This window comes from Malaclemys terrapin, chromosome 1 (genome assembly GCF_027887155.1).
Source record: "Malaclemys terrapin pileata isolate rMalTer1 chromosome 1, rMalTer1.hap1, whole genome shotgun sequence".
In the NCBI taxonomy this organism is placed as follows: Eukaryota; Metazoa; Chordata; order Testudines; family Emydidae; genus Malaclemys; species Malaclemys terrapin.
The window spans coordinates 149212905-149231205 of record NC_071505.1 but is presented as its reverse complement, the minus strand read 5'-3'; the positions used below and the strand labels follow the sequence as shown (position 1 = coordinate 149231205).

Below are 18301 nucleotides of genomic sequence, written 5' to 3'. Positions count from 1 at the left end.
AGCAGCTATCACACCAGTGCCAAATACAGAGGTATAATAACCTCTCTACTCCTACTCAAGATTTCACTGTTTATGAATTCCAGGATTGCATTAGCTCTTTTGGCCACAGCATTGCACTAAGGCTCATGTTCAGCTGATAATCCACCATGACCCACAAATCTTTTTCAGACTCACTGCTTCCCAGGATGGAGTGCCCCATCCTGTGAGTATGGCCTACATTTTTGGTTCCTAGATGAGTACATTTACATTTAGCAGTATTAGAAACACATATTGTTTGCTTGTGTCCAGTTTACCAGGCAATCCAGATTGGTCAATCAGTGACCTCTCCTCTTCATTGTTATCATCCCCTCAATTTCTGTGTCATCTGCAAATTTTAACAGTGATGTTTTTTTGTTTTCTTCCAGGTCATTAATAAAAATATTAAATAGCGTAGGGACAAGAACCAATTCCTGGGGGACCCCACTGGAAACAGACCCACCCTATGATGATTCTTCATTTATAAAGCGTGCCACTCAAAATCGGCTTGTGTGCCGTGTTTGGCACATATGCCGTAGGTTGCCGACTCCTGCTCTATTATCTTGCCCAGAATCAGTGTCAGGCTGACAGACGTATAATTGCCCAGGTCATCCTGTTTTAAATATTGGTACAACATTAGCTTTCTTTCAGTGCTCCAAAACTTATTAAAAATCAACATTAACAGTGAGCCCCTCAGCCAGTTCTGTTAAAACTCTTGGAAGCAAGCTATCTGGACTTGCTGATTTAAAAATGTCTAACTATTAGTAGCTTCTGTTTAAAATCCTCCAGAGATACTAGTGACTGGAAAGAGTGTTATCATCACCATCTTTTTTCCTCCAGATATACAACAAATATTTATTGAACACTTCTGTCTTTTCTGCATTACTATTAATAATTCTACTACACCTCTACCCTGATATAACGCAACCCGAAATAACACGAATTCGGATATAATGCGGTAAAGCAGTGCTCTGGGGGGTGTGTGTGGCTGCGCACTCCAGCTGATCAAAGCAAGTTCGATATAACGTGGTTTCACCTATAACGCGGTAAGATTTTTTGGCTCCCAAGGACAGCGTTATATCGGGGTAGAGGTGTATTTCCATCTAGTAATGGACCAATATCATTCTCAGGATTGTTTTTGTTCCTAGTATATTTAAAAAAAAACTGATTATTATCCTTAACTCTGCTAACCATAGATTTCTCCTTGTGTCCCTTTGCTTCCCTTATCAATTTGCTATAATTCCTAACTTATGATTTATATCAATTACGATCAACTTCCCCATTCTTCCATGTGTTATATCTGCCTTCACTTCCCCTCTAAACCATGTAAGTTTTTTTAACCAGGACAACTTTCTTCTTTCTTACAAGTGTCGGTGGTCAGGCATACACAGAGCAGAACCCTGCTCTTAAGCAGGGTCTCTCCTCTGTGCCATGTGCTCAAACTGGGAAGCTCCAACCTCCTCACCCCTTTGTTAAGCTTGCCCCATGCCCCAAGCAAACCCTGGCATAGAAAAATCATTGTTCCATGGGAATGAGCCAGTACTTGAGTCCTTCACTCAATATTGCTGTGTCTTGGTCCTTCAGCAAAGTGTTATTCCAGGGCAGAGCAACTGTCTGGAATGCAATTCAATATGCTGCCCTCAGGCAAGTTTAGATGTGTGTACACATCATATAAAATGGAGTTAATAAATTGATACTCCATTCATGTTATACCCTGCATACACTACTGCAAAGTAGGTATAACAAGCTACCCAATCCAAGTGAAATGAAAGTTTCATCTAATTTGTAATCAGCTTTGTGCTTTTGTTCTATTATAACCCAGCATATGATATAGATCAAATATCATTAATCAAATACACAGACATTGCAAATACAATTGTGACAGTGCTCAGGGAAGGGAGGGGAAGAGGGTGCAGGAAAAAAACACATAACCCAACATCCCCCAACTAACACTACAATAACCTAGTACCCTGTATTAACATATAACATGAACAAACATCTTAAATATCTGCTTCCTTTAAAGGACAGAACATTTTCTAGTAGTTAAAGGACAGGACAGGGAGCCAGGAGATCTAGATTCTGTAGCTTGCTCTGCCACTGAAAACTTTACAGTCTAAATAGGACAAGACAAACAAAAGGTGTGTGTGGGGGGGAGGAAACTGAGGCACAGAGAGGTGAAGTGACTTGCCTAAGGCCACACAGGATGTCAGTGGCAAAACCAAGGACCCTACTCAAGCCTCCTGACTCCGTCTAGTGCCATATCAACTAGCCCACGATGGGTATCCAGTCACTAGCATCTCTGGAGGATTTTAAACAGAAACTTAATGGGGCAAGCAGGGGTCATGCTCTGCAACGGCAGGGCCTATTTTTGGTCCTTTGGCTCTTCCCGCACCCAGGCAGAGTTCCTCTGGGTGTCATCTACTGGTTCCTTGGATTCCTTTGAAGAGCAGTGGGCGCTGTCCGGGGTTCTCTCTGCAGCCTCTTGGGTTGGAGCATACTGCCTCATACTGCAGAGTGAGGGTTCCAGTACATGGTGATATCGAGTGACCCCAGAGTGTAGACATGTGTGTACCTAGTGATTAATTGAGCCCTGGGTGGAGATGGCTGGTCCTGCAGGAGTGAAGGTTGCAAGAATCCTGGAGGTGGATGCAGCACTGTGGGGGTTCAAGGGGCTGGGCTCGGCTCAGGGGGGAGGTTACAGTGTTGGAAGAGCTGATCCTAAAGAGGGTTGCAGTGGGAGTGAGGGGCAGAGGCTGATCTTATGTGTGGGTGTCTGTAAGAGTTTGGTGTGGGGGGTATAGTTAGGAATGCTGGGGGTCCTGAGGGAAGCTTGCAGTAGGGCAGGTCAGGAGTGCTTGAACTAGGGGTGCTGTCCACCTCCTGGCTTCAAGTGGTTTCCATTAAATACAGAGTTTACAGTTGGATTCAATGGCTCTCACCACCCCCACTATACAAATTGTTCCAGCACTCCTGGGGCAGGGCCCAGTGGAAACTGGGGAGCAGCAAGGGGTGATCCCACCAGGCGGGGGGCGGTCCCAGCAGGCGGTGGGTCCCGGAGGGGCTATGGGGCAGGCAGGGGGCGGTCCCGGCAGGCGGACTGTCGGGCGGCTAGTCCTGGGGGACGGGCAAGGGCTGGTCCCTGCGGTGGGGCGGGGCGGCGCCGGGCACAGGAAGCGGAAAGCGGCGGCGCTAGCAACTGCAGCAGCTGGGCTGGTACCGGGAGCAGCATGGAGCGGCCGCGAGAGGTGGGTGCGGGCGCGGGCGGCCCGGCTCGGCTCGCCCTGCCCGGGGTTCCCCTCGCCGGCCGCGGGGCGCGGGCTCTGCAGCGCTGCCCGCCGCAGGGCTGGGGCTTTCCCGGGGCTCTCCCGGCTGGCGCCCAGCACCCCCAGGGCTGCTCCTGCCTCCCCGGGCTGGCCCCAGATCCCCTCCCCCGGCGGGCTGGGGTCCTGCTGCGGCTTGCGCCCCTCTGCCCTTCTCCGCGGGGCAGGCAGGCAGCCCCAGGGGGTTGAAGCCGTGCCACCCCTTCCCCGTTCCCCCTCCAGCAGCCCCCGCACCACCCTGCCGGGCCTGTTCAGCCCTCGGCCCCAGCAGGGGACTAACCCGGGATGGGGTTCGCGCCTGGCGTGCTCTGTGCCTGGGGACTGGCTGCCCAGAGCCCCTCTCCCGTCGGGTGCCGCCCGGCATGGAGGATGGCTCTTAGCTGCTGGGCTGCATCTGTGCTCAAGGCTGGGTGGCCCCTCGGCTCACGCTGGCAGGCATCTCGCTACCTCTGTTAAACCAGGGAGGGAGAAGCAGCAACCGGGCTTCTGTAAGTCTCAGCTACAAGCGAGCGTGTACTTCAGTTGCAGCTCCTGGCTAGGAGGTGCCTGATCCATTTGGGCACGCCACGCTCCTGGTGGAAGGGAGAAAGAGCTTTTTGTCACTTCTCCTGCCCATACTAAGCCTCCTGGCTGCTGCATGGGTTGCCGGAGCCTCTGTTTTCTAGGTCTTCTGCTTTTGCTGCTCAGAGCTTTCCCATTCAGCAGCATGAACTGCACCAGAGTTGTGTCATTTGGCATTGCTGCCCACAGAGCCCTGAATAACAGCAGTGCACATAACTGGAATCTTGCTAATTTCAGGCAGAGCTATGAGCAGCAGCTTAGGCACACTGAGGCTTGCCTGCAGACCTGGGAAGGTAACGCTGCCCTGTGCAGGGTTGCCAGGGAAAGCTTCCCACTCACCAATAGCAAGTGAATTTTTAAAGCTCTGTGTTTGGAGCAAATTAGTAATTGATTAGTAAACCAATAAGTGAATTAAAACTGAGTTCAGTACTCTGCAAATATATCTAATTCCCTGGATGATGTAAATCAAGTTGTTTAAATTCCAAGTCTGTTTGGGCAACTGTGGGTAGGTGTATAAGACAAAAAAGCGAGTAAAGCATAATGTGATCTAGTTATACAGAAGTTAGTTTGATCAGTTGGACTAATATGACAATTCATGGCTACACAGGTCTGCATGGCTGTCTGTTAAGTTTAGACCATGGCAATTTACAACCTTTCGGTGATGGAGATGTGAGATCCTTCTGCTCCAAAAGCACAGGCCTGCCCTTGGCCTGCAGGGGACACTCCTTTTAGTTTTCACCAATATAGGTGGTGATCGTGTCCCCACAGAAGACCAAGTTATTACTTTTGCCAGTTTGTTATAATAATTGCAAACTCTGAATGGCCACTTAATAAAAAAAAAAATAAAAACAAAAAAAAAGAAAAGACTTAATTTCCTTGTTTAGAATGTTACTTAATGGTTCAAAATAACATTCCTGCATCAAAAGCTGGGCTCTTTAGCTACATGTTTCCTGAAGGTGCAAGTGACAGGGCATCAGTTTTCTTAGTCTAGGGAGGCAGAACTAACAATTGTACATAGCGTTAGAATATCCATTGGGGAAATAGTTTTGATTAGTGGGAGAAGAATTGTATTCTCCTGTTCGGGGTAGTAATTCTTGCCTCATAATTGCTGAGTATTTAACCTCCTAAGAATTTGATTTTAAACAAGCTTGGCTTTTTACTCCTTTTTGGGTTTGAATATATAATTGGCTGCAAAGCTCCGACCAATATTGGTCCTATAGTAATTTAACTTGTTAATCTTAAAAATAAATGGTGAATAGAGTTACAGACAACCTCCTATTTAAAAAAAAAAAAAACACTCCTTGCAAGTCAAAATTCTGGAAGGATTTCCAGCCCACGTTCAGCCACACAGAGAGGTAGCGAACGGCTGATGGCTATCGGCCAGGAGCATGAAAGCTAAGCAGATATACAGACTGTGTCTCAGTTAGGATACTGCTTTTAAATTCCCATGTTTGCTACTGTCCTTTCAACTCCAACACTGGAGGGGAAGGGTAGTGCAGTTAGGGCTCCAGATTGCCAGTGGCTATCTAAGCACCATAAAATCTGACCCTTATTAGAGCAGTGTTTGCATGAAAGAGTGGTTAAAATGTTAGTGCTGCTGGTACCATGGGTATCTAGTGCTCCCAGCAGAAAAGGAAAGATCCAGCAGGGTGCTACCGTCAGGTGATAATGTTTTGGAAATAAATTGCTTACCATCACTTCAGTTTTACTATCCCATTGAGATAAATACAGGGAGTTCACTCTTCTCTTTGGAGCAAATCCTGCCCTTTCCCCCGTGGTTATTGAGGGTGTTGCAAAGCCAGTGCAATTCTTTCCAAAGGATGTGGAGCCCCTGCAAGAGATGCATGTTGTGAAGCCCAACTGGATTGCCCAGTCGGGATTTGGGTTTGGGACTGTAGATCCACTGGCCATTCCACCCCCCTGTAGTTGAAATGCAAGTGGCACAGAGAGTCCTGAAAGGAGGGACAGCCCCTCTGGGGGGTACAAACAGACCTCTGTTGTTCTCCAGAGTCTCCACTTTTGTTTAGAAGAACCCACAAAAGTCTAGCTGTTATGGTTTCAGAGAGAACCTTGAAAATGTGACCTTAGAATAACCAATGCAGATTAGTATGCCTGAGTTTGCCGAGGGCCTGAAACAATGGCTCCAAGGTTGAGCTGCCCTGTTCATTTCAACAAATGCTAACTCAGGCCAAGACACTTTAAATGTCAACGTTGTTCACTATGTCACTGCTCATGAAAGCATATATCATATAATGAAGATCAATGTTTTCTAATGTGTCGGTTGTGCGCCCCCCCCCATGGGTCTCACAAAAGATTAGATTCGTGGGGGGGTATAGAAGGTTTACAAACTAAGAGGTACAGACTTGGCTTCCAGAAATTTGGGGAAGGCTGCTGTAGCCTTGGGGCTGGAGAAGGAGTCACAATGAAGCTCTGCTGCTGCTGAGTAGCTTGTGGGGGCCCTAAAGAAAGCCCAGTAGAAGGGTTTCAGGAAGCAGACTAGCGGCTGCACATGGTGTGGGCTGTAACTCAAATTTTTTGCTTGATAAACACTTCTGTTTATTACAAAGCAAACAGCTCTGCTGCGTTTTTGGACCTGTAATACACGTTCAAATGATTCACCCATATGTTTGTATTATCTTTTTAAAACAAATTAAAACAATCCTCCTGTAGAAATATCCATGCCATATAATGTGAAGACCTTACTTTTTTATTTTAAATATATAAGTTAACAGCCAGAGTGAAAACTGAAACGTGCCACAAACTCAAGTGCAAAAAAAGTATGTAATGTAGGTTGTGCATTTAAAATGGAAGTCCCCAGTCCTACAGTTGGATTCATGTAGACAGATCATTCTGCCCTCGTGGATCTGATTTCTGGATTGGGGCTTGAGTCAGGAAATGCTGAAGTTAATGTTCTTGCAACATGAATTTGGTGACGTTGCTCATACGTGACTTTCTGTTTGTTCTTAGGTGTGTAATTTAATATATTAAACTACAATGACTTTTACACTTTAGGAAAATACCACAGAAATATTGTGCAGCCAAGTTAATGCTGCTGCAGGAACTTTTAACTTGTAAATTTCCTGACTCTCGGTCTTTGGCTGTGCAATTCTAACATTGCCTTAACACAGCTTCTAGGTTTTTGTATTTAATTTCCAAGTCTTTACTAAATTAAATTGGGAGAAATTTCCCTTGTTTGCCAGTTTACGGGCCTCCATTGGCCAATAGACAGTTGGTGCCATTTAAATATCGAGGCCAACTGCACACTTAACTGAACATGTGTGTACTTGTGGATGCTTTCTGCTGCTTATGCTCCAAATGGCATTTTCAAATGCACGTAACTTCACAAACTAACTGCCAAATTCTAATTCAGTAGAAGTTCTAAACCTGCGTAATGATTAATTCCTTACTAAATTTGAAACTTCAAGACTGAGCTGATCTAGAGTTATCTTCCCAAGCACTGCATAAGCAAACCTTGAAACTGTGAGGAAACTGATGGGGTAGCCCAGAAGGCTGGGTGTTTTTGTTCACATTTGTAAATTAAAGGGCTGAATGCAACCAACTCAACTCAACCTCTTTTTTTGTAATTGCCTTGAGCCGGGGCCTTGCTCTCTTGAAATCAATGACCAGACTGACTTCACTGGCAGCAGGCTTGGGCCCTAAGCAAGGAAAATGGCCATTCCAAAGAAGAAATTTTTATGAGAGGTTTATGAGCATTTGAAACTAGGGAGTTACAATAAGTTACTTAGCAACCTTAATTACAGAGATTTCTGCTGTACTCTGTGGAGACTATCTTATCTGATAGGCAGTGATTTATCTTGATGTGAAGGGCTAGTGCTCTTCTTGCCAGCATAGCCACCTTCCCTTTGGGAGCATAGCAGGGCTCTGTATTCCTGCGTGCTCAGCAGCAGCAACTCCCTTATGGGCTGTGAAAAGGACGAACACAGTCCAAGTCCTACCCAAGCCCTGCCCCACCACACACTGGTGCCCAAAAAGACTTCCTTCAGTGCCAGTCCAAAGTGTCCAAATCAGGGCATCCCTGAGTAGTCACGCAAGATGATGGCCTTGTCTAAACAAAGTTGAACCATTTTAACTTAAATTGGGGTTTAAACTGGTGCAAGCTTGTGAATAGATAAGGCTTCTGTACAGTACAGTTGCCCATGTCCTAGGGCCATGAAGAGATTTATTGTTACTTTTATTGTGATAGCATCTGTAGGCCACAACCAGGGTCGGTCCCATTGTGCTAGGCACTGCATTCATGTCCGCTCTGTGCAGAATGTTAATTGTAGGAGCCTTCCCATTACTTTCTGGGCCTGCCAGTCAAGGACTACTGTCTTCTTATGGCTCCCCAACCTAATGAGCCCTCCCTGAGGACTCTTCTTTTTTCCTTTCTCTCACCCCCACTGGCGGTTCTTGGGAGTTTCTTCCAGCTGGGCTTAGCCATTTCCTACGGTGGGCTACATACCACACACCCTTCCGTGCCTGACCTGGGTGTGGGGTGTGTACATTCCATGTCAATGCAGCATTGTAGGATTGTGGTTGCTGCAGTCTTCCAAAGGAGGTTGCCTGTGGTGTTGCTCAAATTGAGTGTGGTCTTCAGGCTTCTGGAAAGTTGCCAGTGCAGCCCTTGGTTGCCCAAAGTTTGGGTGCCCTTAGCTGGCTGATAGGCAAAACCAGTGGTGTCTCTTTCCAACTGAATTCAAACAGACATAGTGCCCATTCATAGCAGTCCTGCTGCAGCCTTGGCAGAGCGCTCTGTTTAACCGTCAGTGTCCTGTGGCCAAGGCTGTGAGGTGTTGCAGAACTTTCGTGTTAAGGGTATTGCTGTTGGTGGTGATTGATCCAAGAGGGTTGGCTTTTTGGGGGCCTCTCGTTGACTTTTTGTGGAGCTGCATCAAAACCATTGCTTTTGTTTACACACACCCACACACCAGGATCATGCCCCTGGGGGCATGTTCTCCGCATGATCCCTTGTCACCTCTTCCTACCTCAGAATGGGGACTGCCTGCTCTTGATTCATGCGGGGAAAGCCTGGATACTTTCTCTGTAGTATCGGTCTGCTGAAATGCTATGCTGACTCTCAACAAAGATGCTTGTGCCTGTAAAGCAGTATGCCATGTGTTGTCTCTCTGCCGCCATCCCCTCAATAAAAAGCTCCACTGCTAACACACGAGGAATTTCTATGTCCTAGCACTGGTTACTCCCTTAGGATTGTAGTTAGAGGAGGGGGTGGGGAATTATACTCCTATTCTTGGCTCTGCCACTGAGTTGCTGTGTGATCTTTGGGCAAGCCACTTGCCCTCTATACCTAAGTTTCTTCATCTGTAAAATGGGGATAATACCAACCATCCAGGGAGGCTGTGAGACTTAAGTAATGCATGTTTGCAAAGTGCATAGAGAACCTCTGAGAGGTAAGAGTGTTAGTCTCTATAGTAGAAGCTAGTGTAATTTCTATACTAGGGGTGGTTACCTCTCCTTGGGTATACACACAGCCCTCTTCTCTTCCCCACTTTGCTGTTCCCATCGTAGGGGTACATGTGTTAGTGGAGAGGATAGCTGTCCACAAAGAATAGATTTGAGTAAGGCCACAAACAATTTGTGATTGGAAATCATGACTTTGAGCCCATGCTTCTTACTTGCAACTTCTGTCTAATTCAGGATGTTCCTCCTCTATTGCATGCAAGTCTTGCTGATTTACAGGAATTGCAGATTATGGCTCTAGGTGGTTTCTATTGATCGTGTTCTGCTAAGGGTGCTTTCTTCTCACGGCCATCCTTGCACACACATCTGCACTAGCTTCTGATCTCCTGGCTACACTTCAAGCCTCTCCTACTTGCTTTCAGATCTCTGCATGGTTCTGCTTTTGCCTGGGTCTCTACCCTCCTGCATCCCACCCAGCTTCATGCCTCCTTTCATTAGGAGACCTTCCTGCCTTATAGCTGCAACAGTCTCCCGATTAACATGCACACAGCCAATGCCCTCTCCATTCAAATAACTCCTGCAAGCGCCCACCTATTTGACAAGGCCTTGCAGCTCCCACCGTCTGTAACATTTTGTAATATTGTCCCCATTTGTTCCATCAGACTGTGAACTCCATGGGGCAGGCATTTTGTTCTTTGTTCTGTACACTTTATACAGTGTAATGAGTGTGCTATACACTTACATCATTAATTAGCACATGAGGTGTTAAAAAGATTAGCCCAGATGAGTTAAAAAGCCAACTCTTGCTCTTTTTGAAGGAGGTTGAGTATTTCTTGCAAGAGGTTTGAAAATTGCTGTGAGCAGAAAATAATTGGAGGATTTAATGAAAGCAAACTCTCTCTTGTTTTAGAACTTGTAAATAAATGTAACACCAATGAAAGTAAAGGCCACGACACTGATGAGAGGCAGGAATAGCCTGGGCAGGAAATGTATAAGATTGCTCCCTCCTTCCTCATGCCAAGCACCAAGCTCTGCCAAGGGCCCACTGTCTTGAGCTGCAGTCCAGCCACCTACTGTTCTAGAGTCTGGGGATCTGTGTAGTGACAACCCTGTTTGTGTGCATCGTGAAAACTGGCAAATCGCTCCTCTATCCGCTAATCAATTTAACTTGTAACCTAATCCAAAGTGTGAATTTGGGTTCCCCAAAATGAAAGGGATTAGTGTCCACCAGTCCTTCGCTACTGGAAATGTTTGATTGTTATTCCAATATCTTGTTCTTTCCAAAACATGTTCCCTTTCCTCCTCATTACAAAGATGTCACACACCAGAATACCCTACAAAATATACTCCAGGAAACAAATGCTGCACAAATCCAGGGTGTGTGTAAAGTAAATGTGATCTAATAATCTCTACCCTGACTCCTATGACTTTTAAAAAGCTGCACTTCTGAGCCCAAGTAGCATGTAGATGGTAAGTGAGAGGGGACCTTGTAATCTATGGTATTTTATAGTTAGTAATGCTAATAAAATGGACACACCTTGTAGTTATGAAAACAATACAGGTTCAGGCACGGTGGGTCTGATTCTCTTTTGCCTTGCCCCTTATGCGCTGACATATACCTGTGCAATGTGAGTGTAAAATGTTTTCATTCTGACTTGGTAACATTTTTATATCTACTTTGCACAGGTGTAAATGACAGGGCAAGATGGTGGTGGAGACGCAAACCCAATGCATCTTTATGCATTTTCCAGTAGTGAGTTACAGAAATCTACGGCATGGGCTGTGTTGCCTTTCCCTCACCAGACCCCTTTGTTTATCCAAAGATTCTGCTGTCCTCTGGAGACTTTGAGATAAATGGGGCTGCGTTGTGTATAGCAGGAGCTACTTATTTTATAATTTATTACTCCACAAATATATGGACTGAACAAAAAAGCTGTGGTATCTGTCCCCAAGAGCTTACATGCTTAGACCAGGTGTGACAAATGTTGATAAATGCTACAGGGGAAGGAGGACAAGGCCTACCAGGGTAAACATGTGGCTGCTTTGCTTAGTAGAGTATCGGTATTGTATGCCCATCTGTTTCTTTTTTCCTAGGTTGGTATTGAAGATTAAGGCACCTGCTCTTCCCTCCTTAGAGTTTCTTTAGGTGGAAAGTCATTAGCTGCCTGATGTTTTGGAGCTACTCATGATTGGGACGCTGAGAGTATCCAGGAAAGTACTTTCTCTGAGGACCCCACCTCAGTAGCAACAGCTGCTCACCCTCTAAGGAAGGCAATCAGTGCCCCTCCCAGCGGGGGGCAGGCGTCTGCTGCCATGGATACCGAATCGACATACTCGGGATATTCCCACTACTCAGGTCACTCCAAAAAAGCCCACAGACAAGGGTATGGAAACCGTTATTAACAAATTAGTCCTTAGGCTGGGCAGTGTCACAGTGTCATGACCTCTTCCTTAGATCATGCCAAAGCCCCTCGCAGACCAAAACACTGTAGCTCTAAAGGAGGCAAAGTGTGGGATGACTTTTTCTCTCTCTCAGGACACTAGAAATAGGGCCTCAGAAGGTGGAGATGGAAAAAGATTGGTTAGTTCAGTCATTAACTGAGAGGGCTGGATAGGGTCCCCAGATGGAGGACTGACCAGCTTTTTAAACAAATGCTTGCTATTCCTCCTCCTTTTTTTCCACTCCTGTTTGTCTTCCTCAGCTAGGGGCAAAGTTTCTCTTCCCCTCAGCTGCCATGTTAATACCTTTTGTGGGTAATTCAGGTGTTTAGAAAAACAGCTAAAAATAGGCAACGTTTGCCTGTGGCTTTCATCTGAGATCAGGGCCCCACTGTGATAGGTGCTGTATGGACCCAGACATTCCCTGTCCTGAAGATCTTAGTCTAAATATTGCTGTCAGTGCTCCCTTGAGTACTACCTCAGCCCCCTTGAGACAGCTTGATTACTGACTCCCCAACCCACCATCTCCTTCTGAAATCCTTTGGGGAGAGGGAGTACTCACTCAGTTTACACTGAGGATACATGTGGGAGAGTGTCCCCTTCTCCAGGCCTCTTCTGATGTTGCTGGGGTAGGAGGTGTTTGTGACCAGGGATTGAGAAGGGAAGAAATAGGTACAAAGTTTCTAATTTAAGTCTTCTAGGCCAGGGACTGTCCTATACAGCTCTGAGCTCTCTGTGAGCACTGAACTAATGTGCCATGCCCTGGGGACTGGCATGTGAGATGGCACCTGGAATCAGGCTATCCTTTAAAGTTTGGAAAGAGGGTCATGTTGTACGGGCAGGTGCAGGCTCCTCGGTGGAGTGAGTCCTCTACAATCCTATTGCCAGAAACCATCTGCAGACATGGGATCTATGTTGGCTCCCAACCTTCTTGAAGGCATAGCAGGTGGAGTTTATGTTGTGGAAGGTTGTATCGCAAAGGTAACTGGCAAGAGGCTAGGGCACCTCTTGATTTACAGGAGGTTAATGAAAATGGATAGATCTCACTGGGAGGGCTGAGTCTGTGATGCCTTCTGGTGAATGGGTCCTGTAATCTTCTTCTCCCCTTGCCTTTGTTTATGGGAAAGGAGTCGGGACAGGCACAAATCGCCACGGAGTAAAGATGGCAGTAGGTCAGAGAAATCGGTCACCATCCAGACGCCTCCCGCGGAACCGCTGCTGGGGAATGATGCCTCTCGGACAGAAGAGGGTCAGGTAAGGAATGGGAAGCAAATGGAGACGTGGATGGGCAAAGTGCGGGCTGTGGGACAGCATTCTGCTTTGGTGACTGTCTTTGCCTGCCTGCACGCTGATGGAAATGTGTTCGTTGGACTCTTGGTAGCAGGCAGGAATGGCTCTCGGGTCCCTTTGGATCATAGTTAATGCTGTTTTGGGTTTTTTTCAGGCCTTAAACTGCTTTGCAAAACTCTCTACCTATAGGGACTGCATCACTTCACCTACCACCAAAATGTAGCCACTTCTGTGGTGGGATGTGGTAGCAATTTAACAAAGCGTAACACATGATTAAAGATAAAATATGAAAAATTGAAATGGTCACAGGCTTTTAGGGAGGCAGAATGCAATGATCCATTTATACCTCCACTCTTGTATTAAAAGGCATGGGACCTTTGAGCTTACAAGTGGTCAGGACTTTTGTTTTGTCTCTTCTGAAAGCATCACTTTCAGTAGTACAATGCCCTGTCTGAACACACTGAGGGCTTTAGTTCACTATGGATTTCGAAGAGCGCTTACTACTGAATCACCAATGCTTTGTGTCATGCCAAACGTACCAAGCCAGCTGTTTTTTACCATCTGATCAAGGATAGTTACCCAACCCAGCCCCCCTCACTTTTTGCTTTAGCGACATGCCATTTAAAAAAAAAAAAAAATCTAGACCTTTTAAAAAAAAAACCCTCTTTCTAAAGGAAACAGAACAGGCGACCAAGATGCTGAGTGGAGAGAGGAAAGCAAGAGACAATCTACAACAAATATAAGAAAAAGGAATGACAGCAAAAAATTGAGTCCATGCAGTAGGTATATGGACACTAGGTCAGGCAAAGAATGGAAAGCTACTGTTTCTATATTATATCTGGATCAGAACAGCGGCCCTTCTATACCGGGAGCTCCACGGGTTGAAGCAGTCATACTGTGTGAATAGTAGCCTTAAAGAGCAGTGACACTTCAAGACAAACTTGGAATAGTTTCCAAATAGTGTTTCAGTGCATCCTATGTTTCACTCTTTTTCTGCATGTACTTTTTAGGTTAGTACTGATGTCTTACGCAAAACCAAGAACTCTCTCAGGGAATCAGGGCCTGTCTACATATAAAAGGCTGCATCAGTGCAACTGCACCACTGTAGCACTTTAATGAAGATGCTCCTATACCAAGCTTTCCCGCTGATGTAGCACGGTCTACATTGGAGGGTTGGGGGTGGGTGTTAGGATGGTATAACTACTTTGCTCAGGGAGTGTGGATTTTTCACACCCCATGAGCGCCGTAGTTACACCAATGTAAGCTCCAATGTAGACCAGACCTCAGTCTGCTGCCTCTTCCCCGCCAGCAATGTATGCGTTAATAGTTGTTAGAGCACCCAGATGCCACTGCAGAGGGTGCCAAATGGAGGTACATAAATAAACCTTCTTTGTTTTTTGGACAATAGCTTTCACAAACTGCCAGTTAAACAGTTGTGAATGGGTGAGTTTATTGTGTCAGGTGGGGCAAAATATGCTGATGAGTTCTTAAGAAACAGGTCTTTATCTTCATGCAAATCTCTCTAGTAATGTAAACTAAAAAGCGAAGAAAAATACAAAAAAAATATGAGAAGGATTGTCTCTTAGCAACTCAAAGACATTATGCTCCGGCAGCTTTTCAGCACAAATTTAGCTCAGTGGGAACGTCGAGGGATCACCCTACCAACGAAGCTGAAGATCTACCGAGCAGTGGTGCTTCCAACTCTGCTGTACGCCTGCGAGACGTGGACTGTCTATCGGAGTCATGCACGAAGGCTCAATCACTTCCACATTTCCTGTCTGCGAAAGCTTCTAAAAATCAGATGGCAGGACAAAGTGCCCGATACTGATGTCCTTACTAGAGCCAGTCTGCTGTCAATTCACACACTGCTGATGAGAGCCCAGACCAGATGGGTCAGACATGTCGTGAGAATGTCAGACGAACGCATTCCTAAACAGCTCTTCTACGGAGAACTCACTCAGGGAAAGCACTCCCATGAAGGACAAAAGAAACGGTTCAAGGACACACTGAAGACCTCTTTGAAGTCCTTCAAGATCAACACCGCCACATGGGAAACCTTCGCACTGAACCGTCCAGCATGGCACAGCCTCATTCACACAGGCAGTAATACCTCTGAGGCGAGGCGTATTGCTGAGGCTGAAAAAAAGCGTGAGCTACGCAAATCCAGAGCTGCTCGTACATCATCGACCGTGCCATTACATGTCTGCCCGACGTCTGACAGGACGTTCCACGCCCGAATCAGACTGATCAGTCATCTTTGGACGCACAGAGCCCGGTCATCGAAAAAATGAGTTGTTGAGGTCTTCATTGATAACGATGGACGAACATCAGCTCAGTAGCTCCACTTGACTGCATGAACTCTTGATAATGCCATTTTAAATGGGAAGAACTGTTAGAACAGTGAGGCTGGGAACCAGGACTTGTGTGTTCTGTTTTAGGTTTTGGCCCCGACTTGCTGTGATCTTGGCAAGTCACTTCCCCTCTCTGTCACTGTTTCTCCATTTGTAAAATGGGGGTAATTATATTGGTCCACCTCATCGAGTGAGTGAGGGGGTAAGAGTTTGTGTCGAAAATGCTTAGATGATCATATGGAAGGTGCTAGCAAAAGGCAGTGTACTCTAGTACTGCACTCCACTGGAGAACTCCTTAGGCCTTTCCAGGGCCTGTTTCTACAAAAAGTGTTAACGTTGCTGAGACCATGTCAAGATGCTGGCTGTGGTTGGTGTGTCTCTTTTTAAAACCTCAGTGCTTTAGGCCTGAGATATTAATGTCCCAAATTGCACCAGAAGTGAAATTCTTGGAGCTATTCTAAATAATTATGCTGCCTCAGTCTGCTCCTGTCACAAGGATACTTTTAGACTTAATCTTTTTTATAACTCTTTTGAGAAGTGATTGTAATGATTTTATTAGATACTGGGCTGATGGCCCTGATTAGATGGAGGCCCTGAAACCACAGAACGAGAACAACACAACATCACTACCTCTGTCAATTAAGTTAAGCCTGTTTCTGTTAAAACACTTCTGTCAGCATATTTCCGTGCAGAAGCCAAAAAGGTTTACTCCTGTCAGTCACTGACACACTTGCACTGGGATATCTTTTTCTCTTCCAGAAAACATGTTGGGGTGCTAATGACTGATTTGGTGACTACAAAGGCTTAAGATGCACTATGTGGAATGAAGGAATCTATCTACTGTCTAGAAGCTTTAATGCAGTTTGGAATGCACTGGTGTAAATTTGTCAAGTCTTCAGAAGTCTGAGTCACTCCCTGAACAGCAGTTCCAAGTCAGATCCATATATGTCAGATTAACTCTTTATCCTTGCCTTGTGTAGGTGTGTCCAAGCAGATGCATCATGGAGTAGGAAGAACAGTGTGCAGGATCTCTATGGCAGAAGTTCTCTGAAGTCGGAACCCTTTTATTGCTGACTTTCAGAAAACTTTAATGTAGACTGAAATTTGACTCTTTGGCAATTGTTCCTACTTTTCAAATATGCTGGCTTCGGGTTGAACAGTTTTTGGACACATCCAGTACTTTAATATAGGAGCGAACAGGTGTTATAGAGACCCACAAATTCACATGGCCCAGCATCTATAAATATCTATCTCCAACTGCTGGAGAGTTGGTTATTAGCTTGAGAAACATTGCCTAAAACAGTTCAGCAGAGGGTAGGGCTACCATATGTCCGGATTTCCCCGGACATGTCCGTCTTTTCAGTTTATAAATAGCCGCCCGGGGGGGATTTTTAAAAATCTAAAAATATCCGGGATTTCCCCCGGTTGGCTATTTATAGACAGAAAAGCAGCGGCCAAGCCCCGCTGGGCAGCCAAAGCCCCTTCCCGGCTCCCCCCATCCCCTGCAGCCTTACCACGCTGTCCGGCCCCGCAGCGGTCTTTCCCCTCCCCTGAACACTCCGCCCACCTGCTCCTCCCCCTCCCCTGTTCCCGCGAATCAGATCTTCGCGAGAAGTCTGAAAAGAAGCAGGGGCAGGTGGGAGAAAGAAGCAGGTAAGCTGGGGTGGGGGGGCGCGAGGAGGAGAGCTCCGGGGAGGCGCGGCCCTGGCCGAGCGGCTCCCTCCGGCCCGGGCCGAGCAGCGCCTGGCAGCCCCAGCGGCTCCGGCCTGGCTAGGGCCCCAGGGCTGCGGCCCCGGTTTCGGCCGAGCGCGCCAGCCCGGTGCCAGCCGAGCACGCCCGGCCCCGGTTCCGGCCCCCAGCAGTGCCGGCCCTGGTTCCTGGGCTCTTTAAAGCTGACCCTGGTCAGGGGACAGGGAGGGGCGGTTGGATGGGTCGGGAGTTCGGGGGGGGTGTGCTGTCAGGGGGGCGCTGTCAGGGGGGCAGAGGTGTGGAGAGGGACAGGGAGGTGGGGGGGTTAGATGGGTCTGGGGTTCAGGGGGCCTGTCGGGGGCAGAGGTGTGGAGAGGGGTCGAGGCAGGCAGGGAGCAGAGGGGGTTGGATGGGTCGGGAGTTCTGGGGGTCCTGTCAGGGGATGGAGAGCAGTTGGATAGGGCATGGGAGTCCTGGGGGTCTGTCTGGGGGCGGGGGTGTGAATATGGGGTGGGGGTGTGGGTCGGGGCAGTCAGGGGACAGGTAGGGTCGTAGGGGGGTGGTAAGGGGTTCTCAGGAGGGGGCAGTCAGGGGACAAGAAGCAGGGTGGCTTAGATAGGAGGTGGGATCCTAGGGGGCAGTTAGTGGCAGGGGTCCCAGGATGGGGCAGTCAGGGGACAAGGGGGTGGGAAGTGGGAGGGAGTGGATGGGGGCGGGGCAGCGCTAGAGCGGGGTTCCTCCTCTTCCCCCCCCCCTCCACCCCCCGGTGTCCTCTTTTTTGCTTGTGGAAATTGGTAACCCTAGCAGAGGGTGTGTGTAATGTTTCCTCCACTAGTGAGGGAGACTGAGAAAATATGCAGTGGAACCCTTTGAAAGTGAAACCATTTATGTCACAACTTTACTATGGATGAGGTTTCACTATAACCATAATTGCACTTGACTCGTTGCTGACCATTGAAACCGGATTTCTCTTGCAGGTGGATTCTGTAGTGCACTTATAAGTACTTGCGGACTGGAAGAGCGCTAGTTTCTGCATTTACAGAATGTTCTGTATCTGCAGGAGGTGGGCTCCTCTATTTTTAACTTCTGGGTTTCTTTATCCGAGCTGGCTCTCCAGATCTCTAAGTAGCAGGAGCAAATGCTCCCAGTCTCTCTCCCTTCATGAATCCCCTTCTACTCATGCTCACACAGTAACATGTAATCTTTGTTGTCCCTACA

General features: G+C 47.1%; 1 protein-coding gene across 2 annotated transcripts in view; it reads left to right on the top strand.

Moving 5' to 3' along the window:
* The first annotated feature begins 3192 nt into the window (after positions 1 to 3192).
* VANGL1 (VANGL planar cell polarity protein 1) overlaps positions 3193 to 18301 on the top strand; it is a 53709-nt gene continuing 38600 nt past the window's right edge. The window contains exons 1-3 of one of the 2 annotated variants that reach the window (XM_054043387.1): positions 3193 to 3260; positions 11409 to 11698; positions 12881 to 13007. In XM_054043387.1, coding sequence (XP_053899362.1) covers positions 11628 to 11698; positions 12881 to 13007 — 198 coding nt within the window. In that variant the 5' untranslated portion in view covers positions 3193 to 3260; positions 11409 to 11627. The remainder of the gene's footprint in view (positions 3261 to 11408; positions 11699 to 12880; positions 13008 to 18301) is intronic. The other variant, XM_054043398.1, reaches the window with a different exon arrangement.